This window comes from Hyperolius riggenbachi, chromosome 2, assembly GCF_040937935.1.
Source record: "Hyperolius riggenbachi isolate aHypRig1 chromosome 2, aHypRig1.pri, whole genome shotgun sequence".
NCBI classification, from domain to species: Eukaryota; Metazoa; Chordata; class Amphibia; order Anura; family Hyperoliidae; genus Hyperolius; species Hyperolius riggenbachi.
Window position 1 is genome coordinate 466,138,354 of NC_090647.1, and position 26,769 is coordinate 466,165,122.

General features: G+C 44.4%; 1 protein-coding gene across 1 annotated transcript in view; it reads left to right on the top strand.

The window, feature by feature from the left end:
• Window positions 1-10,016: 10,016 nt before the first annotated feature.
• Window positions 10,017-26,769, top strand: part of LOC137547040 (myeloperoxidase-like) — a 35,174-nt gene continuing 18,421 nt past the window's right edge. The window contains exons 1-6 of the mRNA XM_068270177.1: window positions 10,017-10,106; window positions 10,190-10,270; window positions 17,816-17,909; window positions 21,690-21,865; window positions 23,702-23,822; window positions 25,880-26,009. Of these exons, the coding sequence (XP_068126278.1) occupies window positions 10,201-10,270; window positions 17,816-17,909; window positions 21,690-21,865; window positions 23,702-23,822; window positions 25,880-26,009 (591 nt within the window). The 5' untranslated portion in view covers window positions 10,017-10,106; window positions 10,190-10,200. The remainder of the gene's footprint in view (window positions 10,107-10,189; window positions 10,271-17,815; window positions 17,910-21,689; window positions 21,866-23,701; window positions 23,823-25,879; window positions 26,010-26,769) is intronic.

The following is a 26,769-nucleotide window of genomic DNA, read 5'->3' on the forward strand; positions in this document are numbered from 1 at the left end:
TCCTCTCTTACTGCACCTGCGCAGGACACACTCGCCGACACAGAAACGAAACTAACCCATGGCGGGGGACCGGAGGATCGATTTGGCACAACACGGGCACAGGACAGCTGCAGGGGGCTAGTTGAAGCCCCATGTAAGTGAAACTCTTTCTTTTTTTCAGTTAAGGTTCACTTTAAGCGAAAAGGGGAAAAAAGCAATCAATGCATTGCAAAGTGAGAAGTTAAAATATAAGAGAAAACAAGAAATAATTGATATTTGCCATGTAATTTGTTCATATTGTTTGAGCCACAATCAGCCTGCAAGTAATCAGCTTAAAGAGGAACTCCAGTGAAAATAATGTAATAAAAAAGTGCTTCATTTTTACAATAATTATGTATGAATGATTTAGTCAGTTTTTGCCCATGGTAAAATCTTTTAAACCCCTGATTCACATTCTGACATTTATCACATGGTGACATTTTTACTGTTGGCAGGTGATGTAGCTGGCAGTTGGAAACAGCTGTAAACAGCTATTTCCCACAATGCAACAAGGTTCACAGACAGGAAGCTGCCAGGAATCCCACGGTACTCAGAGCTTCTTGTGGGAGGGGTTTCACCACAATATCAGTCATTCAGCGCTCCCTGATGGTCTGTTTGTGAAAAGGAATAGATTTCTCATGTAAAAGGGGGTATTAGCTACTGATTGGGATAAACTTCAATTCTTGGTCGAAGTTTCTCTTTATCTACTAGCAGACATGAAAAAAACAGACAGCACCAACCGCCATTATCTATAATCACACCTCCTAACAATGCGATAGGCTAAAAGTTTTTTTTTTTTTATAGATATACATATGGACAGATGGAGATACTGGTTGCTTGGCAGGTGGAAACAGCTGCTATTTCCCACAATACAGCAAAGTTAACAGACAGCAAACTGTCAGGACCATGGTACTAACATAAGACTATGGAAGGGGTTTCTCCACAATATCAGTCATACAAACAAAATATGTTGCTGCTTTATAAATCAATAATAATAATAATAATAATAATAATAATAATAATAATAATAATAATAATAAAAAACCCTGATGATCTATTCAAGAAAAGGTAAAGAATTCTCATGGGAAAGGGATATCAGCTACTGATTAGGATGAAGTTCATTCCTTGGTTACAGTACCCCTTGAAGGCACATACACACTTCTAACAAAGGCGCACAACCAATCCAACGACATGACCAAGTGATTGCACACCTTGTATTTTCCACGCTCCAACTGAATGATCAACTCATTTGCATACTGCACACGCAAGCGGAACAACAGACAAGTCATTCAAACAACTTGTACACATGTGGCCAACTGCACAATATCAGCCCAACAGTCGTATGAATTGATCCGACGGTTGGATTGGGCAAACCGTCTGTTATCAGTCGCTCGCATAGTCATTTGTCACGCGTACACACAAGCAACTATCATCCAACAGACCAAGTTTGGGAGATGGATGGGTGGAAAAGTTGCATGTGTGTATGAGCCTTGGCTAAACTTGGCTGAGGCGGCTATTAAGAACAGTCCCAGCTGAGAATATAGAGTGTGTAAAGGAGGTCTACAATGACACCTAAACATAAGGCATACCGGGTCTTTAGCAACATCTGGACACCAATCAGCCCCTGAGCGCACTGTTCTCTTTCTCACCCCACTCGCCATAAATTACCTTGCTGTGCACCATGCACATGTTGTTCCTCCTCCTCCACGCATCAGGTAATTTGGCCGTGAGCATCAGCAGAAACCTAAGGTGGTGAGCTGGGCGCTCGATACGATACTAGAAACTAATTGGCTTCAGAAGTAGCTGATTGGATACTACGCAGGGAAATAATAGAGAAGCTATTTTTGAAATCCAAAGAAAAAAAGCAAATGACCCCCTGGGCAACTATTGGGGGAGCTTGTGTATAACTGAGGTACTGTGGCAGATAAGAAACAAAGGTGTGCAGCCATTCTTTACCGTAGATGTGTACAGCATCTGGAAAGGTGAAAAGAACAGGCTCTCCCTGTGAGTGTGTGTCAATCTTTTAAAACTGTAGGCTCGAACCAGGGCTGCCATTTAAATTTAAATTAACCTTTATTCTGTTGCATATTACATAAAAGTTTTTTTTTAAGTATTCAAAATCTACTATTTTACAGGGATGATTCCCATAGTAAAATATCAGTAAACTCTACCCTCACACAGAACACCCCCTCTCCAATGCCTAACCCTTACCACCCTCTCCTGTCGATGCCTACTCCTAACACCCCCCACCCCCCCTTGATGCGAAACCTCAAAACACCCCTTCCTGATGCTGTACTCCTCGCCACAAACCTCTAACCTTTTCCCCTCCCCCCGGAAAACTCTGTTCCTGATGGCTAAGATTAACCATCCTCCCCTTGCTGCAAACCCCCTTTCTGATGCCTAATCTTAACTGCCCCTCCCAACTGCAAATCCGTGGCAAAAAAATAAATAAATAACAGAGGCGCTGCAGAAGTTTTAGCACATCAAAGGCGTTCATGCAAGTATTGTTTATGGCTGCATATAGCAGGCCTTAGGCCGCTATGCAAATTTCAGCCATGGGTGTCCACAGAAAATTTTCCAGGGGGGGCAAAAAGTGGGGCAAAGAAATATATGGGTAACGTTGTGCGGCCGCCAAAAAATTGGTGTGGCCATGGACCAGAAAGTGGGTGTGGTCACGGGTGGAGACAAATTTACATGAACTTTGCAATGGTGGGACATTAGATTAGGACAGTGGTGGCGAACCTTTTGAAGGCCGGGTGCCCAAACTGCAACCCAAAAGTCACTTATCTATCGCAAAGTGGCAACAGCAATTTAAACTAAATACAAACGTTTTAACTTATACATGAACATTATGGAAAATCCAAGTTGAAAATAAACTGTGAAGATAAACAATTTCATCCATCCTACTCCTGAAAAAATGTATTCATTTTTTTAGAACCTCCCAGTTTTATTTTCTGTTTTAAAAAGCTAAAAAAGTAGGTTTAATGCTGTTGTCTCATATGATGATGATTCAGCTTTTCCCATAGTCTTGCAGTTAGCAATCATGTGACCCCCAACAAGACAGATTCAGCAATCATGAGGCCCCCAACAAGACAAATTCAGCAATCATGAGGCCCCCCAACATGACAAATTCAGCATTCATTAGGCCTTCAAATTTCCCAAATTCAGAAATCATGAGGCCCCTAACAAAACAAATTCAACAATCATGAGGCCCCCAACAAATCATGAGGCCATAATAACACAAATTCAGCAATCTTGAGGCCCCCAACAAATCATGAGGGCCCCAACAAGACAAATTCAGCAATCATGAGGCCCCCAACAAGACAAATTCAGCAGTCATGAGGCACATAAATAGAAAGCATTTCACATAAATAGGCAGAATGCCCCCTTAATATGGTAGACATCTCTCACCTGGGTTCTGAATTCTCCTCTACTGGCTGCTGTGCCTGGCTGGCCTGGCAATACTGTTTTTGGCTGGATTAGGGATGATGTGTGGGCTGAAAGACCTGGCGGTGATGCTGTGGCCTGGCTGGTGGTGATGCTGTGGCCTGGCTGGTGGTGATGCTGTGGCCGGGCTGGCGGTGATGCTGTGGCCGGGCTGGCAGTAATGCTGTGGCCGGGCTAGCGGTGATGCTGTGGCTGGGCTGGCGATGATGCTGTGGCCGGGCTGGCGGTGTTGCTGTGGCCTGGCTGGCGGTGATGCTGTGGCCGGGCTGGCAGTGATGCTGTGGCTGGGCTGGCGGTGATGCTGTGGCTGGGCTGGCGGTGGTGCTGTGGCCGGGCTGGCTGGCGGTGATCGTGTGACCTGGCTGGCGGTGATGCTGGGCTGTGCTTGGCTGGTTGAAGTTAATGCTGGCCTGACTGGTGGTGATGCTGTGGCCTTTTTGACAGTGATTCTGGGCTGGTTGGCTGGTGGTGATGCTGGGCTGGCTGGCATGGATAGTTTAGGTAGTGACAGGTGCCCCCTAGGTTAGGTAGCGCCAGGAGCACCCCAGTTTAGGTAGTGACAGGAGCCCCCCAGTTTAGGTGGTGACAGGAGCCCCCCAGTTCAAGTAGTGACAGGAGCCCCCAGTTCAGGTAGTGACAGGAGCCCCCAGCTCATTTAGTGACAGGAACCCCTCAGTTTAGGTAGTGACAGGAGCCCCCCAGTGTATGTAGTGACAGGAGCCCCCCAGGTTAGGTAGTGACAGGAGCCCCCCAGGTTAAGTAGTGACAGGGACCCCCAGTTTAGGTAGTGACAGGCGCCCCCCAGGTTAGGTAGAGACAGGAGCCTTCCAGTTTAGGTAGTGACAGGCGCCACCCAGGTTAGGCAGTGACAGGGACCCCCAGTTTAGGTAGTGACAGGTGCCCCCCAGGTTAGGTATTGACAGGGATCCCCAGGTTAGGTAGTGACGGGGACCCCGAGGTTAGGTAGTGACAGGGACCCCCAGTTTAGGTAGTGACAGGAGCCCCCCAGATTAGGTAGTAACAGGGACCCCCAGTTTAGGTAGTGATAGGTGCCCCCCAGATTAGGTAGTGACAGGGACCCCCAGCTTAGGTAGTGACAGGGACCCCCAGTTCAGGTAGTGACAGGAGCCCACCAGGTTAGGTAGTGACAGGAGCCTCCCAGGTTAGGTAGTGACAGGGACCCCCAGTTTAGTTAGTGACAGGCACCCACAGGTTAGGTAGTGACAGGGACCCCCAGTTAGATAGTGATAGGTGCCCCCCCAGATTAGGTAGTGACAGGTGTCCCCCAGGTTAGGTAGTACCAGGGACCCCCAGTTAGGTAGTGACAGGGACCCCCAGGTTAGGTAGTGACAGGAGCCCCCCAGGTTAAGTAGTGACACGGACCCCCAGTTTAGGTAGTGACAGGCGCTCCCCAGGTTAGGTAGTGACAGGCGCCCTCCAGGTTAGGTAGTGACAGGCGCCCCCCAGGTTAGGTAGTGACAGGTGCCCTCCAGGTTAGGTAGTGACAGGTGCCCTCCAGGTTAGGTAGTGACAGGGACTTCTAGTTTAGGTAGTGATAGGTGCCCCCCAGGTTAGGTAATGACAGGGACCTCCAGTTAGGTAGTGACAGGTGCCCCTCACTCACCATGTCCCAACAGCCCAGCTTCAGACCTCAGGATCAGCCGGCGACTCGACCAGAGCGGGCGCACGGTACTCGTGAACATCACGCATACATGCGGACGTGATGTCACTTCCACATATCAGTGCGGTGTCCTAAGTCCTAGCTCCTGCACTAGTGGTCGCTGGCTGATCAGAGGTCTGACGCTGGCAGCGGGGACGGCAGCGGCAGCTGGGGGGGGCAGCGGCGGCCAGGAGGGGCAGCGGGCATCTAGGGGAGGGCAGATGCCCCAATTTGCCCTACGTGCTGATGCCCGTGATTGCAGCTACGAATTGCGGATGCAAATTTGTAGCCATGTTTATCGGGCACCTTCAGTGCCCAAATTTTAAGCCATAAATAATTTTTGTATAGGCACCTATGGCAGCTCAAACTTTCACGCTGCCTCCAGCGCCCCAATTTCCTGCTTCCCCCAATTTTCATGCACAGAAGTTTGAAATGTGTACCTAGCATAAGTAGTATTAAGCGGTGGAAGTTTACATTTTGACACACACAAAAGAGGAAGGGAGGTAAGTCGCTGCTATTAGGTAAATATGAGGGTTTTTTTGTTTGTTAATTTTTTCTTTATATGATTTACCTATAAAGCTCCTACTGATTCCTTGCCAGAAATACTTGCCAATTTACCACAACTGCCAGACAATTACGGTAATTGTTCCATTTCTAAATGATCATTATTCTGAGTATTAGTGAGTGAACTCTCTTCTCAATCCACGTAGCTAGTAGTTACATGTACAACTTGTTACTGTGCTACCATTAGTTATCATGCCAGTAACAAGTGACTGTGTACATAGTTATGCTATAACATAATCCTAACAGTGCTTTTCTTCTATTATTGCTTGGGTTCCTGTGTTGAGAGTGCAATTCAAAGGCATGTGTTTGTACAGTAGAATGTGACCAAGGTTTTTTCCCAACTGTTTCCTTTTAGTGTCTCTAAATAGCGTACATACAGTAGTTTCCTCAAAGTACCAAAACAGAAAGACACACACACAAGAAATACATTTTACATTGCAACATTCTCAGACAAGTTAATATATTTCAATGATTTCCTGTGATAACATGTTTATCCAAATATTATTAAAGCTATGTACATATGTAGAAGAAAAGTCACCCAGAGCAAAGAGTACTCCAGGTGACAGATTATTTATGCCCATTGTATCTAGGCAATTCCAGGGCTTAATTACTCCCAGGTGCAAAAATTGCCCCCCCCCCCCCCCGCCATGGGCTTGAGAACGTTATTTGCAATGTGATATTTAGCCCCTCAGTATAGGTAGCCAGCTATAGGTGTTCCCAATATGGGTACCTAGGTATAGGTGCTTCCAGTATAGGTAGCCAGGTGTAGATGCCCCAGCATAGGTAGCCAGGTATAGGTACCAGAGCCGGGACAAAGTCCTCCAGCACCCAAGGCTCAGACACCAAAGTGTGCCGCTCCATTCCTCCCACCCCAGCCGTCACACACTGATTGCTAATAGACTAAGACGCACCCCAGTCCTCTAGTTATCTGGCTGCAGTCACTGCCATGTATCCCCTTTTTTCTTATTTCTCTCTGCTTCAAACACAATAGGGGAATGATAGTTGATTGAGTTGTGCACCCCCTCCTACACTGAGCCCTGAGGCTGGAGCCTCTCTTGCATCTGCCTCGGCCCGGCCCCCAGTATAGGTAGCCAGGTATAGTTACCCCCAGTATAGGTAACCTGGTATAGGTGCCTCCAGTAGACATTTGACTTGGTGTGGCACCCAGGTCTTTTCCTAAAATTCCTAGAGAGCAGAATAGAAGGAAGAACTTATGAATGCGATGTCATCAAGAGTTCATATACCGAGAACCAATGCAGTGTGAAAGTGAACAAGAAGAGAAGCATGTTCTTAAAGCAGGGTTGAGGAGTCAGGCAGGGCTGCAGTCTGAGCTCAATGCTCCTTAACATATACAATAACCAACTGGCTGGAGCCCTAAAATTCTACCCAGCACCAGGCCTCATCCTGTATGCAAATGACCTCCTGTTGCTCTACCCAACATAGAGGGAGTAACGGAAGTAGTGAAAGGCACTGGAGACAGAGCAGTTAGTCTAGACCAGGGGTGCCCACCCTTTTTCGACTTGTGAGCTACTTTAAAGTTTGCCGAGTCCAGGAGATCTTCCAACACTTCGAATGTTGCAGAATCACCCCACCCCGGTTGTCATGAAAAGCCCCCAGGTACAAGTGTCTCCAGTATAGGTAGCTAGGTATAGGTCCCTTCAGTATAGGTAGGCAGGTATAGGTCCCTTCAGTATAGGTAGCCAGGTATAGGTGGTAGTTAGGTATAGATGCCTTAAGTATAGGTAGCCAGGTTTATGTGCCTTCAGTATAGGTAGACAGGTATATGTGCCTTCAGTATAGGTAGACAGGTATATGTGCCTTCAGTGTAGGTATCCAGGATTATGTGCCTTTAGTGTAAGTAGCCAGGCATCTGTGCCTTCAGTATAGGTAGACAGGTATATGTGCCTTCAGTGTAGGTAGCCAGGTTTATGTGCCTTCAGTGTAGGTAGGCAGGTATCTGTGCCTTCAGTGTAGGTAGGGAGGTATCTGTGCCTTCAGTGTAGGTAGCCAGGTATATGTGCCTTCAGTGTAGGTAGGCAGGTATCTGTGCCTTCAGTGTAGGTAGGCAGGTATCTGTGCCTTCAGTGTAGGTAGCCAGGTATATGTGCCTTCAGTGTAGGTAGGCAGGTATCTGTGCCTTCAGTGTAGGTAGCCAGGTATCTGTGCCTTCAGTGTAGGTAGCCAGGTATCTGTGCCTTTAGTGTAGGTAGGCAGGTATCTGTGCCTTCAGTGTAGGTAGCTAGGTTTATGTGCCTTCAGTGTAAGTAGCCAGGTAACTGTGCCTTCAGTGTAGGTAGCCAGGTATCTGTGCCTTTTGTGTAGGTAGGCAGGTATCTGTGCCTTCAGTGTAGGTAGCCAGGTATCTGTGCCTTCAGTGTAGGTAGCCAGGTATCTGTGCCTTCAGTGTAGGTAGCCAGGTATCTGTGCCTTCAGTGTAGGTAGGCGGGTATCTGTGCCTTTAGTGTAGGTAGGCAGGTATCTGTGCCTTCAGTGTAGGTAGCCAGGTATCTGTGCCTTTAGTGTAGATAGGCAGGTATCTGTGCCTTCAGTGTAGGTAGCCAGGTATCTGTGCCTTCAGTGTAGGTAGGCAGGTATCTGTGCCTTTAGTGTAGGTAGGCAGGTATCTGTGCCTTCAGTGTAGGTAGCCAGGTATCTGTGCCTTCAGTGTAGGTAGCCAGGTATCTGTGCCTTCAGTTTAAGTAGCCAGGTATCTGTGCCTTCAGTGTAGGTAGCCAGGTATCTGTGCCTTTAGTGTAGGTAGCCAGGTTTATGTGCCTTCAGTGTAAGTAGCCAGGTATCTGTGCCTTCAGTGTAGGTAGCCAGGTATCTGTGCCTTCAATGTAGGTAGCCAGGTATCTGTGCCTTCAGTGTAGGTAGCCAGGTATCTGTGCCTTCAGTGTAGGTAGCCAGGTATCCGTGCCTTCAGTGTAGGTAGCCAGGTATTTGTGCCTGCAGTGTAGGTAGTTAGGGTATAGATGACACTTACCTTCCTCCAGCTCCAGCGGCGGTGTCTGGGGCTCACTGGACGGCAGATAAGCAGCGGCGGCTCAGGGAACGCTCCGGCGGAGGGCGGCAGGCAGTGTGCCTGAATGCGGTTTGCCCCGCGTTGCCCCCAGCCATGACATCGCAGCCGTGCTGCCTCTCTCCTCCCCTGCTTTTCTATTCGCCACGTTGTACAACTGCCAGCCGCAAAATTTGATGTGACATGGCAACGAGGCCGCAATCTACCAAATAGGCAGTCACGGTCTACCGGTAGATCGCGATCGACTTATTGGGCACCCATGGTCTAGACTATATACTCTGTTGTACGTAACTGGCACACAATTCATCATGTATCTGGATTTTTACCACTTTCATTTCATTATTGTATTATGTATACTGTACTATGTGGTATGATCTCGCAATTCCGCTAATAAACATGTTTAAAAAAAAAATCAGTGCATCGATGAGTATTGTAATACTCCCTCTTAAACCCTCCCCCCATTTAGCTTCCATTCTATTTCCTCTGTGTCTTCCTTTTACTGAGGAAAACACATGAAAAATCACACATAATGTAAGTCTATGGGCAGCACAAAAATCGCATTGATGTGCAGTTGCAATACCATTTTATATGCGCCTTAATATTGCACAGCAAGTTCCTTCTTCCCACATTATGTATGCAGATTGCACACAATCCAATCATGGGATATCTAAAATGCATGCGAATCACATATGATTCACATGTTTGTTTTTTTATTATCTGATGCTGTATTTTTTTACTTGTGGTATATAAATGTTTATTAAAAAGCAAAATGGAAGTGCATGAAAAACCAATGCCAATACTTCTCTGTTGGAAATCAAAAAAGCATGTACATAATGCGCATGCGTTTTTTTTTTTTGTAAAAAAAAAAAATGGGAAAAATTATTTTAAAATTATGTTTTTCATATGCCCAGTATAAATATACATTAAAAATGTATAATGGAAAAAACACACAAAACATAACACTCATAAAGTGCAAAAGAACAAAATGCAAATGCTGGAAAAATATGCTCATGGCATATTCAGTTTAACATCCCTGAAATTGTATGATTTTACTTTGCTGGCTTTATCCTGTCAGCCAGACAAGGAAATTTCAGTGAAGTTCTGCATACATTTATTTTGCTATCTAAAATTGATTTCTACTGCACTCAATATATGTCATACTTGGTCAATGGTTTGGATGATGGCCAAGAATGTTTGACTGATTTGTTTAAACTAACATTTACTGACATCCTCCAGGAACCCGTGCTCAGGTGCTGCCCCACCATTGTTGGCTGCACCCATGGGTGTCTCTCTCCATCACACCATTGGACTGAGGCTTATATAAATTCAGGACTAGGGACAGTTTACTACTGTACTATACTTAGAAGGAGGCAAGTGGTGCTCAGGACTTCACAGGTAGGTGAAGCTTAGTAGCTGCTATATTTACTTCTGTCATTTTAATTTTAAATGTACTAATTTTTTTTTATATTTTCCTACAGACACTTGAAAAATGAAGTTTTTACTGATATTTGCCGTAATCCTTGTAGCATCTCTTAAAACAGCAGCCTCTGTCAATGAAGGTAAACTCCTTCCCCTTTTTTAATCTTACTGTGCACATATAGAAAGAATATTTCAAAACAGACTTCTTTTAATTTTTTTTATTTCTATAACATGTAATAAATAAATATGTAAAAACAGAAAATAACATTTAAAATCTCTTAAAATTATAAGGGAATGCCTTACTGTTCATTTTCAAATGTGTAAAACACTAAACAGAAGCTCTAATATCTCCCTGCTCTATCCACACATCAGTTAAAATGTTTTTTTTTTCACCTTAACACTTTACCAGAGGATATTTAAAGGACAACTGTAGTGAGAGTTATATGGAGGCTGCTATATTTATTTGCTTTTAAACAATACCAGTTGTCTGGCAGCTCTGCTGATCTATTTAGCTGCAGTCATGTCTGAATTAGACCATAAACAAGCGCATGCAGCTAATCTTGTCAGATCTGACAAGAATGTCAGAAACATCTGATCTGCTGCATGCTTGTTCAGGGGCTAAGGCTAAAAGTATTAGAGGCAGAGGATCAGCAGGACCGCCAGGCAACTGGTATTCCTTAAAAGGAAGTAAATATAGCAGCCTCCATACACCTTTCCTTACAGTTGTCATTTAAATATCTTCAGGTAAAGTGTTAAAGTGAAAAATAAATGCCTTTTAACTGATGTTTTGATAGAGCAGGGAGAAATTAGAGCTTCTGTTTGTGTTTTTATTGTTTTTGTTGTCTATGCGTGGTGCACTATAGCCCCATCAATACAAATGAAGGGAGCCACATATCTGAATGCACCAAAATCCTCCTGGTCAGACTTGAGTTACCTTGTGGCAATGGTGGGAACACTCAGTCTACAGTGGGAACATCTGCCTCAGTTAACATTGTGAAAGGTTGAGGGTAGGTGCACACATAACATAACACATAACATAACATGAAAGGCTGTGTTTTATGTCATGTGCATATTTTTTTTTTCATGTGCGTTTTTGCTGCGTTTGCGTTAGCATTTTTTTAACCGCAGATGCATTTTTCAAGCGTTTTGCGTGCATTTTAATGCATTTGCGGTTTGCGTTTTTAATGTATTTTAATAATTTAATTTATGCAAATTACTAGGAAGACAACAGGAAGCAGAAATACATCACAAAGCAATAAATAATACCGCATATAAAAACGCATGAAAAACGCATACCATTGCATTCCCATTGACTTTCATTATGTGCGTTTTTGATGCGTTTTTGAAAATCATGCAACAAAACCAGCGTTTTTAAAAACGCACGCATACAAAACACATGCGTTTTTTATATGCATTTTTTCATGCGGCCCATAGACTTCCATTAGCGGCAAAATGCAGTATTTTCCACAACGCTTGCGTTTCTGCTAAGTGTGCACCTAGCCTAAATGTTCGTTCTCGTTGGGGAGATTTTGTCTAAAGCCTGGTACACATTTTCAATTATGATTGGCCAATCACTGACCAATTTTACTACCTCTGTAGTATGAGGGTCATCAGATATTGAATACTATTAACAGATTGTGTAAGTACTGTAAGCCCTCATACTACATGGAGGTGGTAACATTGGTCAGAGATTGCCCAATCATAATTGAAAGTGTGTACAAGGCTTTACCTCCAGCTTAGGGTGCATACACGCATTCAGTTTTGATTGGCCAATCACTGGCCAATTCTACAACCTGTATGTAGTATAAGAGCTTACCCACACAATCTGTTCATAGTATTCAAAATCTGTTGGTCCTTCATACTACATGAAAGAAGTAAAATTGGTCAATTAGTAGCCAATAAAAATTGCATACCTTAAGCCAGGTACACACTTTGAATTATGATTGGTCAATTACTGACCAGTTTTACCACCTTCATGTATTATGAGGGCCAACATATATTGAATTCTATGAGCAGATTGTGTAGGTACTCCCTCATACTACATATAGGTGGTAAAATTGGTTAGTGATTGGCCAATCACAATTGAAAGTGTGTACCAGGCTTTAAAGAGAATCTGTACTCTAAAATTTTTACAGCAAAAAGCATACCATTCTATTCATTATGTTCTCCTGGGCCCCTCTGTGCTGTTTCTGCCACTCTCTGCTGCAATCCTGGCTTGTAATTAACAGTTTTATGCAGTGTTTACAAACAAACTAACCAGCTTGTGATAGGCTCACATAAGCAGAGTGTGTGACTCATACAGAGCCTGCAGGGGGCCTGAAGAGGGTGTGTATCACTTCTATTCAATCACAAGCAGCCCTGCACATTCCGCACATTCCAGCCTTTACCCGACAGAGCCGACTGAAGAAAACAGATTAGATCATATAACAGAGATAACACAGCCACTGTGCAATTAGGAAAGGCTGCAGTAAGCCAGAGCATATTAGAACAGGCAAAGGAACTTATAGGATAGAAGAACTAAGGCTGAACATTTTGTTACAGAGTCTCTTTAATGCTAGCCAAAACTAAAGGCACATACATAGTTACATCACCCAGAGAGATGATTTTAGGTTCTGTTCTATGGAGAGGAGGGAGGAAAATCAGGAGGGACCCCCACTGTGCAGAACACAACAGAAATCACAGTTGGGCAGCAGGGGAGGTTGCTAAAATGGAGGCTAATGATACAGTGAAATGCCTGTACTCACATTAGGACAGGGGCATAACTACTGGGGAAGCAGCCCTTGTGACTGCAGAGGACCCAGGGCTGTGAGACAGGTCGTGTTGCCCGACTTGGGCGCCACCATAGATGCAATGTCATTAGGATTTACAGTGTAATTTGGGTGCTGGTAATAACCAGCAATGACCAGACCTCAAATGAAGTGTCCCTCTGAGTTGCTATAACTCAGAGGGGGAATAATATTTAATGCCGCCTGGAATCTCAGCAGCAGGGTGAGTCATCATTCATACGCCCAGGGCTGTGGGGGCCCCAAGCACTTACCTTACCTCCCTCTGACACAGGGGCCCAGGCATTGCCTTGGCCACATTTGTTAAGGGTGGGTGAAATCATTGTGGCCCTACAATTATTTGGGATGGGGAGATTCATGGTCACCAACCTTGTTATATGACACCCTGGGTCACAAAGGGGGAAGGGATGTGCATGGAGGGTAGCACCCATCCAAGGGTGTAGCTATAGCCTCAGCAGCACCCTTGGTGGTTGACGTGGTGGTGAAGGGGGGGGCAGGGGCTAAGGGGCCCAAATCATTCTCCCCTATGAAAAATGCAGAGCAGCCACTTCAAAGCATATATAACCACTCAAGCACTAGGTCCTCTTAACTCCAGATGGCCAGCATGCAGAAAATTTCCTCCACAGGCCCCCAATGTCATGTGACATCCATCAAGAGCCTATGGAGGGATGCTTCTACACACTGACAAGCTGGAGTGAGGACCTAGGGCTGGAGTGAATATATGTCCTCCACTGCATTCCACTGGTAATTTGGGAGCCCAGCAATCCTGATAGTAAAATGTTGGTGTTTAATACCAATATTTTACTATGAAAGTGTAAAATACTGGTATTAAATTCTGATATTTTACTATGGCTAAACCTAAGCCTACTCTCACCCCAACCTCCCAAACGGCCTACCCAACATCAAACCCTAACCTCCCCAACACAAACTTCCTACCTGAGGCCTCACCCCCTGCCCCCCCCGCCCTTCCTACCTGACGCCTAGCCCTAAACCCCTCCCCCTGTGCAAAATTACTACCTGATGCCTAACCCTAACCGCCCCTCCCCAAGCCTATCCTTAACCCCCCTGCTGCCAATAGCTGCCCCTGCCACAAGGGGAAAAATTTTTTGGCTGCCACCATAGGTGCCTTGAAATATAAGCATTGAGGTCGAATTTGGGCGCCCACTGTACCAGCGCCTGCTATTTATCAGGTGCCGAGGGCGCCCAAATTACCCCTCAATGTTTATATTTCAAAAGCACCTATGGCGGCATCCGAATTGCCTACTTTGGTATGTGTGCACTTCCAACGTGCAATTATCACACTTTGTTTTACAATTACTAGAAGTACACCCTTGCCGTATTTGTGAAAATTGATGGCCTGCCAAGGCACACACATATGACCTTATTAAATAGATCCATAAAATTCAAGATTTCAATACAAGGAGATAAAGAACTTCTTATTACTCCTGATTACTTGGGAGTGGCAGCATATAAAGAGAATTCTAATTGCTTCAGTTTACTCCACAGTGCTGTGTCCCAGCTTTGCATCAGTCACTGTCATTTTCTACAAAGTAGCGAACAGAAGGCTGAGACAACTGACGCACTAGACTTCTGCAGGGTGCCATCTTATAAAGAAATATTTTAGAAATTACCACTATGCACATTTGAAATAGTTTCAAAGTTAACAAAATTCAATATGAAAGTTCAAAAAAGCTATAAAGTCAGTCAATAAAAAAAATATATTTTTTTTTTCCACATTGCAAAAGAAGCTCCTCATGTACCTGAGTTGTATTTTATCCAAACATTCAAAAGTTGTAACACATATCTGAATATTTACTAGACTATATCTATACACTTTAAATGGTGAATGAAGTCCCTGTTTTGGGCAAAGCATTGCCGCGTGTTACTTACTTCACATACAACTGTAAGGGCATATTTACATATTTTAATTGTAACAGATTGTCTGATCCTAACATGCTGTCTACGGTGTGTTTCTGGATAATGCATACAAAAATGTGCAAGTTCCACTGAAATGTATTATTATTATTATTATTTATTGTATTTCTAAAGCGCCAATATATTACACAGTGCTGGATAATAAATACATACAGTGATAAAGGATGACGTAACAAGGTTATATAACATAAGACAAAGCTATACAAGGCAAACGGTACAAAGTACATGATCGTGCCATTTGGGCTGATTAGGTAGGTCCAGTAATATAAGTACAAGGCGGTCATAGGAAAGGAGCACACGATCATGTAACACACTAGGGAAGACCCTGCCAAAGGCTTAAATTCTAAGGGGAGGGGAGATAGACACACTAGGTAGGGCTGTGGAATAAACATTCAGTAGATAGTTACTGTGTGGAAGGGGGTGGGTAGGCCATCTTAAAAGGGTGGGTTTTGAGGGCTCGCTTGAATGGTATTGAAGGAGGGAGCAAGTCTGATGGGTGGTGGAAATGAGTTCCAGAGGGTGGGGGCGGCACTTGAGAAATCCTGCAGGCACACATGAGAGTGGGAAATGCGTGGGCAGTTAGGCAAAGGTTGCTGGAGGACTGAAGGTGTCAACCTGGTGTACACCTGTGAAGAAGCTCTGAAATGTAGGCAGGGCAGGTTTTTGTGCATATAATTTATAGGCCAGGCATAGAATTTTGAAGCGTATCCTGAATCGGATAGGGAGCCAGTGCAGGGATTTACAGAGGGGAGATGTGGAAGCGGAGCAGTAAAAATAATGCATTAGTCTAGCTGCTGCATTCATAACTGATTGAAGGGGGCAATGTGTTTCAAGGGGAGGCCACTAGGCCAGACAGAAGGGAGTTGCAGTAAATAAGACGGGAGATGATGAGGGCATGGATGAACCGCTTAGTAGTGTCTGGAGTCGAAAAGGGCAGATCTTGGAGATATTACAGAGGTAGACATTGCAGGCTCTGGTGAAGTTTTGGATTTACCATACTATGAATTAACGTACGTGTTTTTTTACATGCACAGTGGGTGTTGTATTTTGTAATGCAAATAAAGCGAACATACCCTAAAATCAATGTAAATCTCTCAAAATTTGATTCAATGTATTAGAATACGATGCAGGGAAAAGTCTTATCTCAACTGCCCTGAGTCCTGATGGAAACTGCAGATTGTGGTAGTTTGTTCTAGGCAATGGTGAAGTGTTTGTACATATGCATTTCCGGGATGCAGGCTGAGCTAATCATATCACAAATCAGTGCTTTCTTTGCTATTACAAAACACTGGGGCACATGAAAGGTGGGCCCCTGTTCCGACGTGATAACCTACACGTCGAATTTGCCTACATCCACTATCAAACGTATACCAGGAGGGTTAGGGTTAGGGTTGGGGAAGGGGAAGGGATAGTAAAAGTCTATGGGATGTAGGTTAGTTCGACGTGTAGGATAAAGTGTTGGAGCACCCCCATTCTCTGCCACTACCCTGTACCCACACTCCACATGCAACACCAAAAGGGCAGTGGACCCCAGTGTTCTCACCACCGGGGGAGTCACCTATGGCAGCCACAGAGGATAAATGCAAAACACAAGAAGCGAATGCTCACTCCAAGACAGCAACTTGCCATTTAGATAAGTCTGCAGACAACCTGTCAGCCAATAAAAAGATGCAAATACATGCACTTGTGTCTGCAGTACCAAATCTAGCAAGAGCTGAAAAGGACAGCCGTAGACAGGGGAGAGAGCTCAGTCGCACACAATCCTAGATAATGCGACCAGCAGAGGGCACTGTATGCACGCATCCCTCTCCAAGCCCCCCTCCCTATCAACTGACCTGTCAGAGCAGCAAAAGGAAAAATGTGGAGTGAGGGTCCCGGGTAATGGCAGAGCCCTGGCCTTCACCACTCATGTGTTTTAGGAGTTTAAATCTCACTTTTGCTTTTGCTGCACCTTGTGACAGGTCAGTTGGTAGGGAGGTTGGCTTGGATAGGGATACCTGCATACGGTGCCCCGTGCTGGTCACATAATCTATGATTGTGTGTGACTGAGTTCTATACCCTGTCTATGGCTATCTGTTTCAGCTCCTGCTAGATTTGGTTCTGCAGACAAAAGTGCATGTACTGTATATTCTGGCATGTAAGACTACTTTTTAACCTATGAAAATCTTCTGAAAAGTCACAGGTCGTCTTATACGCCGGGTGTCATTGGTGCTGGGTGATACGCCCTATCCTCTTACCGCCTCTCAGATCTCGCTGCTGAGGACTGTAGTGAAGCGGTGCAGCCTGCAGGTGCACTTCTGCGAGATCTGAGAGGCAGAGAAGGTAGGATACAAGGGCAGGCCAGACAGGTGAAAGAGACGTATTTTATGGGCACAGTGCGATCTATTCTCCCATACCGCTCTGATAAACAAGGAAAGTTGACCAATCTAACCAGTCAATTGCCTATATACTGGGTACCACATACAGTACAGCACCAGTATCTGTTCATACATAGCACCAGTATATGATTTTTTTTAAATTTCTATTTGGCGTGCGTTGGAAGAGGGGTAGTCTTATACGGCGAGTATATCCCAAACTTTATATTTTAACTGGAAAAGTTGGGGGGTCGGTTTATATGCCCAGTCATTTTATATGCCCAGTCGTCCTATATGCTGGACTATACAGTATTTTTATCTTTTTATCGGCTGACAGCGACAGGCTTTCTGTGGATTTAAATGACCAGTTGCTGTCTTGGAGTGAGCATTTGCTTCTTATATTTTGCATCTTTCTTTGCTATTGTAAATTAAAAGCATATTTTATTTTAAAATGGACATTCATAAATGACCTATTGAGGCAGTAATTAGTGCAATTAGGACGTTTAATATTAACGTCCATTCTGCCAAAATGTACATGTACGGACAGGTTTTAAGTGGTTAAAGAAGAAAATGACACAGACAAATTCTTGACTTCTTGCCGTTTCCTTTTCAGATGGAACAAGAGATGTAAGCAACAGTTTCATTCAGAACAGTTTCGCACGCGCCAAATTTCTGGTGGACAAGGCTTACGCAGAAACAAGGAACAAGTAAGTTAAGATGGAGATGTTTAAGTGCAGAGTGCTGGTTTTAATTGAATGGCATGCAGATGTATCATGTAAATGTTTAATGAGTTATTTCAGCTAGGACAAGAATGTCTGTTTTCTTGAAGGACCTCTGTCCCGAAAATATTTAAAATTTAAAATATATGTAAACATATATAATTAAGAAGTAGGTTTCTTCCAGAGTAAAATGAGCCATAAATTACTTTTCTCCTATGTTGCTGTCACTTACAGTAGGTAGTAGAAATCTGACAGAAGCGACAGGATTTGGACTAGCCCATCTCCTCATTGGGGTTCACAGGGATTTCTTTATGTTCAAAATGTACTTAGTGAATGGCGGTTGCTCCATCCATCTGCCAAAAAAGTGTGCGGTGAGCAGGGAGGTTGGCTAGCATCTTTGTATGAATCTTTTTCAAGGAGTGTCTTTATAAAGAATAAAGGCCATTCTGAGAATCACTATGGAGAGATGGACTAACTCAAAACCTTTCGGTAATGTCAGGTTTCTACTACTTACTGTAAATGCCATAGGAGATAAGTAATTTGTGGCTCATTTTACTCAGGAAGATGTATATCTTATTTGTATGCGTTTTAAATTTCAAGATTTTCGTGACAGTTCCTCTTTAAAGTAATCCCAAGGCGAAAATAAACTGAGATAAACAATTGTATTTGTCCTCCTACTCCTAAAAATGACTTGTGCGCTGAGTTGTGCGGCCCTGCAGCTAGGCCTTAAAGCTGCAGTGGCCCAATTAGTAAAAAATGGCCTGGTCACTAGGGGGATCTAACACCACAGTTCTCAAATGGTTAAAGTGTCCCCTCACCCCCTTGCAGTGATCCCCAGCACCGCTACTCACCCTGCCTTTTTCCAGCACTGCCTCTTTCCAGCAAGGATCGTATCAACCCCGCCGCGCACAGCCCCTATACTAGACCCTTGCTAGACACATTTTGGTAAGTTACAGGACAGAAAGGATATGAAAACTACTTTTTGCAGAGAAATTCAGCAGAAACTGAGGTTAATTGTTAGGCTAGCCAGCCTATCTGTCCACAGATCAGCTCCTATGCCCCAATCTAACACCACCGTCTTCAACCTGTGTGGCACGTCCCCGCTTGAATGGGAGATGAGGAAATAATACCCGACCCCCTCACCCCCTGCCCGACTTTTGTTACACCCAGGCCTTTAAAGGTGCAAAGTATAGGAGCTGAACGTACTGTATAGTAGACAAATAACCCACCAGAGCCAAACAGAAGCTAGAAACACAGTCCAGAGACAATTCAGGGTCATACACGTGAGATCAGAGTAATGAAGTACACAAGGATGATGCAAAGCAGGGTCAGGTCAATCCAGGCAGCAATCAAACAAGGTCAATATCCAGGCAGAAGGTCAGTCCAGGCAGTAATCAAGAATAGTCAAGGTACAAGGCAAGGTCAATTCCAGGAAATACAATAAACAGCAATACAGGAGCACCCAGCAACAAGCCACAGCTATCGCTATCACAGGCAATGATCAGTAGCACTAAGCAGGCTTTTATACAACAGGAATCCAATCAGTGGCTAGCCAGGCGGCCACATACACAGTCAGACAGCAGCAACCCCTGCCTGACTAATGGATCAGCTGACACAAACTTACAAAACCTGCCACGTGTCTGACTAAGTGTATCAGCTGACACTAAGTATTCCTCCATCTAAGCACGTAGGCTGACGCCTATACGCGTGCTCCCTGCTCTGGCCGCGATGTGCGCGTGCAGCCCCGTCGAGAAGGACGCTTGTCATGTGCATGAGAAGACCCGGAAGTGCACTGATCGGAGGGACCGGCGACAGAGACAGCTGCATCGCGGGACATAACAGGTGAGTGCCTGACATTAATATTTAACTACTTCATCATTACAAAAAAAAAATTACAGAAATAGTTAACTTAAAGAGAACCAGAGACGACAAAAAAAAAGATGCTATACATACCTGGGGCTTCCTCCAGCTCCATAAGCCTGGTACGCTCCCACGCCGCCATCCACCGCTGCCTCTGTCCGCTGGTACCGGGTCCCGTAATTTCGGCCAGTCGAGCCAGTCGGCGCAAGCGCAGTGCACTCCCTCCGCACTGTACAGGCACATGCGTACAAAGCTGGAGGGAGCCGCTGTTCATGCTGAAGACTGGTCTCATCCGGTGGAAGTGACGGGACCCGGTACCAGCAGACAGAGGCAGCGGTGGATGGCGGCGTGGGAGCGATCCAGGCTTATGGAGCTGGAGGAAGCCCCAGGTATGTATAACATCTTTTTTCATTTTTTAGGGATCGTTCTGGTTCCCTTTAAGGACTATTTTAACCCCCTGCCGACTGCTCCAAGCCAATTGGCATGAACGTGGCGGCAGCCCCAGGAGCACTCCACGGTGATTGGCGTGAATGGCTGCGGGTGGGGATTGCAGGAGATCTTGCGCGCACCTCCGTGCGCATCTCCGCATGAATGACGGAGCTCCGCTCTGCCTTCAGTCTCCCAGCGGCGATCGGAGACTGTTAGAAGGCGTAACGACTGTCTAATAGGACTGTACAGTTTTGCGAACTAAGGCAGCGCTGTACTGGGGACAGCCGTGTCCCCCTGGCAGGCTCAGGGGTGATCCGCTGGTATAGGCTGAAGCCTATGACAGCCGATCACAGTGATTGGCTATGACAGCCAATCACAGTTATTGGCTGGTGGGAGGAGGGAGGGCAAGGATAGTCTAAAATAAGTAAAAAAATACCAACATTTATTTAAAAAAAATATATATATATTTGTATAAAAAACAAACAAACATCCCAGCAGGGATGAGACCCCACCAACAGAGAGCACTTGTATGCTGAGTTGTGCGGCCCTGCAGCGAGGCCTTAAAGCTGCAGTGGCCTATTTAGTAAAAAATGGCCTGGTCACTAGGGGGGTTTACCACCGCAGTCGCTAAAGTGGTTATGATGTACAGTATGTCATGAGGGTGTATTACTGTTAATTTTGCAAATGAAGTCTTGTAATAAGTGATATAGTATTAATAGTCACTAAACTGAAAAAATACACATCTATTTCCAGATAAAATATTATTGCCATACATTGTACTAGGGACACCATTTAAATGTTGTAATAACCGGGACAAATGGGCCAATAAAACATGTGGATTTAATGTATCAAAGCACATTTTATTTTAACTCTTTCCCGACCGCCTAACACCGATAGGCTTTGGGAAGGTTGCAGCCCCAGGAACCCCTAACGACGAAAGGCGTCAAGTCCTGGGACAGGGTTTTGCAGGGGATCGCGATGGAGAGGCACAGAGAGTGATCGATCGGCCCTCATAGCTGATTGCTGTGATCGGCTGGCGGGAGGGAGGGGAGTACTAAAAATAAACAAAAAAAAATAGCGACATTTATTTTAGAACACATAAATAAATAAATAAACATTGCAGCGGCGATCACAGAGCCCACCAACAGAAAGCTCTGTTGGTGGGCAGAAAAGGGGAGAGGGATTAATTTGTGTGTTCGGTCGCACGGCTCTGCTTTATAATGGGGGGGGGGGGGGAATTGGTCCTGTATTAAAGGCACATTACCATCTAAGAAGGGGATGGGGGTTTGCAGGAGGGCTTAGCCAGCAGAGTTTTGTGGGGGCCAGTGAGGTTCAAGTTACACCCTGCTGACTATGGTAGTAATTAGACAATGAGTTCTTCTGAGGGACACTTAACCACAACTATATACAATATGTAAAGTGCTGCAGAAGATGTCAGTGCTATATAAACACACAATAATATGTTCTTTGTTTTTGTAGTCTGAAGGTGCGATTAAGGAGAGATGTAGTGCGGTCTTCTGATATCATGGCCTTCTTCAAGCAACCTGTGGCTGTCAGCAGAAATGCCATCAGATCTGCTGATTATATGGATATGACACTCCTGGTTTTAGCTCAGAAGTTGGGATATATCTATCCTGGGTCCAAGAATATTTCAGGTACAAGATACACATCCAATACAGCACAATCCATGAACAAAAAATAACTCAGAAATGCCCTCCAGTGGCCAAAATCCAGTACTACATAAAGGGAAAATCTACTTTTGTTCAGTGAAAATCAGTGTGGTTTCTTTATCAAAAAGTGGAGAACAAAAATAGATTAAAATTTGATTTTCTCCACAATCATGTTTTTAAAAGAGCAGTCACATTTTCTACACTTGCAATGGGTGCTTGATTGGCAGTACTGTAAATTAATTTAAATTGGTGAATCACAGTTCTGTTTTCTTAAATGGATCACCAACTGTGGCTGTTACTCTTCTCCAGCATAAGGAGCAGTAAGTGGCCCACTTTATAAATAAGGGGTAATTCAGGTTTTTAAAGCACACAACTGGAGTCTCAAAGTGTGCTGCCTGTCACTGAAGTAGTCCAGGTGTTAGAATGAACATAGACTCCTGCCGTGTGCTCCTGCAGCAAGGTGGGTGTTTTGGGATGGCTCATAGCAACAGTACTCCAAACACATCACTCCTGCCAATGCTGTACAGAGTGAAGTTTGAGCTTCCAGTAAGTTTTGCTAATTTTTAGCTAGCTTTGGGATGTGAGGAGTTTCAGGGAAAGAACATGCAAAAGTACACATTTCATATTATGATTACAGCTACTATTTAAGCTTACTAGCTTTGTAGACATTCATGGCTGATTACATACTGGAATGGAAAGGTTGTTATTATAAAATAAAGTTTCAGAACTACCTGTTCAGATCCCATCCATATTGTGGTAGTTTTATAATGAACGTAGAATTCCCCTTAAAGTGGTTAAGAGGGATATGGAGGCTGCCATATTTGTTTGCTTACAATATTAGTTGCTTGGCAGCCCAGTTGGTTTATTTGGCTGCAGTAGTGTCTGAAGAACACCAAAAACAAGCATGCAGCTAACAAGCTTGTTCAGGGTCTATGACAGAAAGTATTAGAGGCAGAGGATCATCAGGACTACCAGGCAACTGGTATTGCTAAAAGGAATTAAATATGGTAGAGTCCATATAACTCTCACCTCGTGTTCACTTTAAAGCGAGACTGAAGATAGGTGAAAAAAAAAAAGATTCACTTACCGGGGTCTTTTCCCAGCCCCTGCAGTCGTCCTGTGCCTGCGCCGTATTGGAACGATCCTCCGTTTTCCTGCCGCGGCTCACTTTCTCTTCTGCCAGTTAATGTGCCATTCGCCTGTGCGGCACTGGCCGTGCGCATCCTCGTTCGTTCTCCTGTCGCCTGGAGCATCCTGCACAGGTGCAGAAGAGATTTTCTCATACTGTGCCTGCGCTGGATGCTCCCGGCCATGGGATTGCGAATGAGGACCAGGACTGTGTAGGTGCAGTGGCCGTCAACTTGCAAGTCGCTGGTGAAGAAACTGAGCCACGGCGGGGGACCGAGGATCTTTGAGGACCGGCGTGGAACAGGTCGGCTGCAGGGGCCTGGGAGAAGCCCCAGGTAAGTGAATCTCCTTTTTTTTAATGTATCTTCTGTTCTGCTTGAACTTCCTATATGACATCTATAAGAATAATTTCTAAGCCAGTTGCTGTATCTCCATGTCTGTTTATCCTTCTGTCCCGCACACGCCCCCCTCCCGCCTCACTCTGATTGGCTGAGGCTTGCACAACGCTCACTCTGTGCATCCCGCTCTAATTGGCCACATCGCTCTCATCGACTGGCTCTGCATGCAGATTTCATTGGCTGCCTGAAGTAGTTATTGGCCATGTCAGTTGCCCTCATGACCAGCGTAGCACATGCCATATGACTAGTTATGGAGATAAATAACAAATAGCTTTGTTTCTGCTGTTTTATTTAGATGTACTTAGCCCTGAACAAAAAGAAATCATTTCTAAACTGACTGGGTGTGCTTACATGTTCCTGCCTAAAGAGTGTCCGCTCTCTCCCTATCGCAGCATTAATGGTGAATGCAATAACAGGTAAGTGTGTCTACAGTCCTCCCCGCAACTTTACTAGAGAGTGCTAAGTATGGACATTACATCACGTGGGGGCCATGAAATGCTGGACTTACTGTCAATTCTCCTAAACCATGGTAAGGCCTTGTTCACATTACAACCTGCAGATGGCCGTGCGATCAGAACGCAATGCGTACAATCGCACGCAATCTGCATTTGTATGCGTTGCGTGGCTGACCCCATTCACTGTGGTGAAGGGGTCAGCCACGCATTTTGCTAAAAAATGCACTGGTCCGCAACGCATGTAATGTGAACATCAGACAGTGCAGTCTATGCACTTCTGATGTTGGTGCGTGTCAGCCTCCCGCACACGTTGCCAAAATACGGACGGCGACTCATGCAGTGTGAATGAGGCCTAATGGTGAAGAAAATAAAGACAGCTATCAAACAAAACTTTTAGTGCATTGTGTAAAAATTCCTACATTTATGTGTAAACTTTTTGAAAACTTTTTTTTCAACCTTTTATTATCAAATTCATTTTATCAAATCTGTATTTGTTCACTGAGGATCAGGACTATTCCACAGTGAATGGGGTTGACTTAAAAATCTACTACCTGCATTGTGTACTCCAATCATGGCTTTACTACCGTGTTTCCCCGACAATAATCCAGGGTCTTCTATTAGGTTTTGCCCAAAGATGAGTTACGGCTTATTTTCAGGGGATGTCTTGTCTTTCCCTAAAGAACAATATACATTTATTCTTGAAAAAAAATCAATATTTATTCATATACAGTCATGTGATTCCATTGATCCAAACTTTCCAAACCCTGAATTACATAATGGATTTCTCATAGTTGACTCAATTGATTCATTCTTCCACGTACAACAATCTATGTTACACTTCCCAACCCTTATTTTTATTTCTTTATGTATTTTTTATATTCTTCTATGCTGCACAATTTTTCCGACTAGCCAATGAGGATGCACAAATGATTCATGTGATCAGGAGTCACTGCTGATAGCTGCCTTAGGGCTCAGACACACTATAAGCGCTTTTCTGAGCGCTTTTTGGCCTCCAAAGCGTTTTGAGAGTTTTCCTTACATTAACATCGCAGCAAAATTGCGGTAAAATCGAGGTAAAATCGCAATTGCGATAAAATCGTACGATTTTACTGCGATTGCGATTTTACCGCAATTTTAATGTAAGTCAATGGGAGAGTTTTTTTAAAAAGCTCTCAGAAAGCTCTGCAGGCCAAAAAGCGCTCAGAAAAGCGCTTATAGTGTGTCTGAGCCCTTACACTCCATGATTCTCCCTAAAACAAGACGTAATGTAGCATAAAGGAATTGATTTTACCTTGTTTATGTTGCAGTTACGTAATAGATCTATGGCAAAGGTTTTTGCACAGCAGCTTGCCATAACTGTTTTATAATGGGTAAATATTACAGAAAGGAGACTGCAGATAAAGCTGGAAGATCAGCCCCATTTCCTCCATGAACCTTCACAGTGAGAAACCAAAGTGCACAAAAAACAGCACAAAAATAAAGATTTTTTTTCTTATTCAGACCTAAGGAAAATTCATTTTCCTTCCCTTCTACTTCCCTTGTTGTATATGCAAGCTGTTATCTTTGTGCGCTATCTGATAATGAAGGATTGAGGAGAAGTGGGGCAAAATACTAGCTTGGCACCTGACCTTTTTTTGGTAAGGACTGGTATGCAGGCTCCTAGTGAAAACCAGGTTCTAGGCATTTGCCTTTGTTTCCTTGTGGATGATCCAGCTCTGCTGTCTGAACCTATTGTGCTTGATTTATGTAGCTTCTGTAAAATTCCTGTGTGCAGGCAGCACTTGGCAATATTACTGGTACTTAGCGCGCGTAATTTGCGTGACCTACGGTACATGGGGTAATACAAGCAGCATTACCTACGTACCATGGGTCGCGCTACTGTGCTGGCATAAGTAATGGTAATATTGCTGTGCGGCGCTGCAATTTTCTCAGAGCTATGTGAATCTGGCCCATTGTGTCTTATATACAAGCCCTTTGTTATCACTTCTCACTGGTGTTGTTATATGTGGATTTTACAGAAAGAACTCCAGCCTTGGTGCCTCAAATACAGGCTACAAGCGCCTGCTGCCACCAAACTATGAAGATGGGATTTCACTACCTAAAGGCTGGACTGCGACCAACAAGATTAATGGATTTCCTCTACCTATGGTAAAGCTAGCATAGCAAAGATGTTTTCTTGCCTTGTATATAACAATGAATAGTAATCGGGGTTTATGCACCATGCCGGGAAATGAATTCTTGGGAGCCCAGAGCTTAGATATACTACTTAAAGGGGCACTATGGCGAAAAATTGTAAAATATGTCCAGACATATACAAATAAGAAGTATGTTTTTTCCAGAGTAAAATGAGCCTTAAATTACTTTTCTCCTATGTTGCTGTCACTTACAGTAGGTAGTAGAAATCTGACAGAAGCGACAGGTTTTGGACTAGTCCATCTCTTCATGAGGGATTCTCAGCAAAATGTGTTTTCCCCATGCAGATAAAAACAGAAAACAGTGAAGCACTGCACACATTTTCTCTATCAATTACATTAGCTTCTGTGATAAAACGTGCATGTTTTCACACATACAGACACACATGGGGCTTGATTCACTAAAGCGTAATAACTGGTATCACAACAGTTATCACGCAATCTGCCGCGCGCAAAGGTTTCACGTGAAAAGCACTTGGGATCGCACGCAAACCTTCGCTTATCATGCAAAGTAAACCTTTGTGCGCGGCAGATAGCGTGATAACTGCTGTGATAGCAATTATCATGCTTTAGTTCTCAGGAGAGGGAAAGGAAACTTCTCCCCCCACGGAGCCCCCTGCAGCTTCTGGGCCCCCCCTGCAGCTGCATCCTACAGGGTCTATTGCTATGCCCCTGCTGTCACTTACAGTAAGCAGTAAAAATCTGCCAAATCTGTG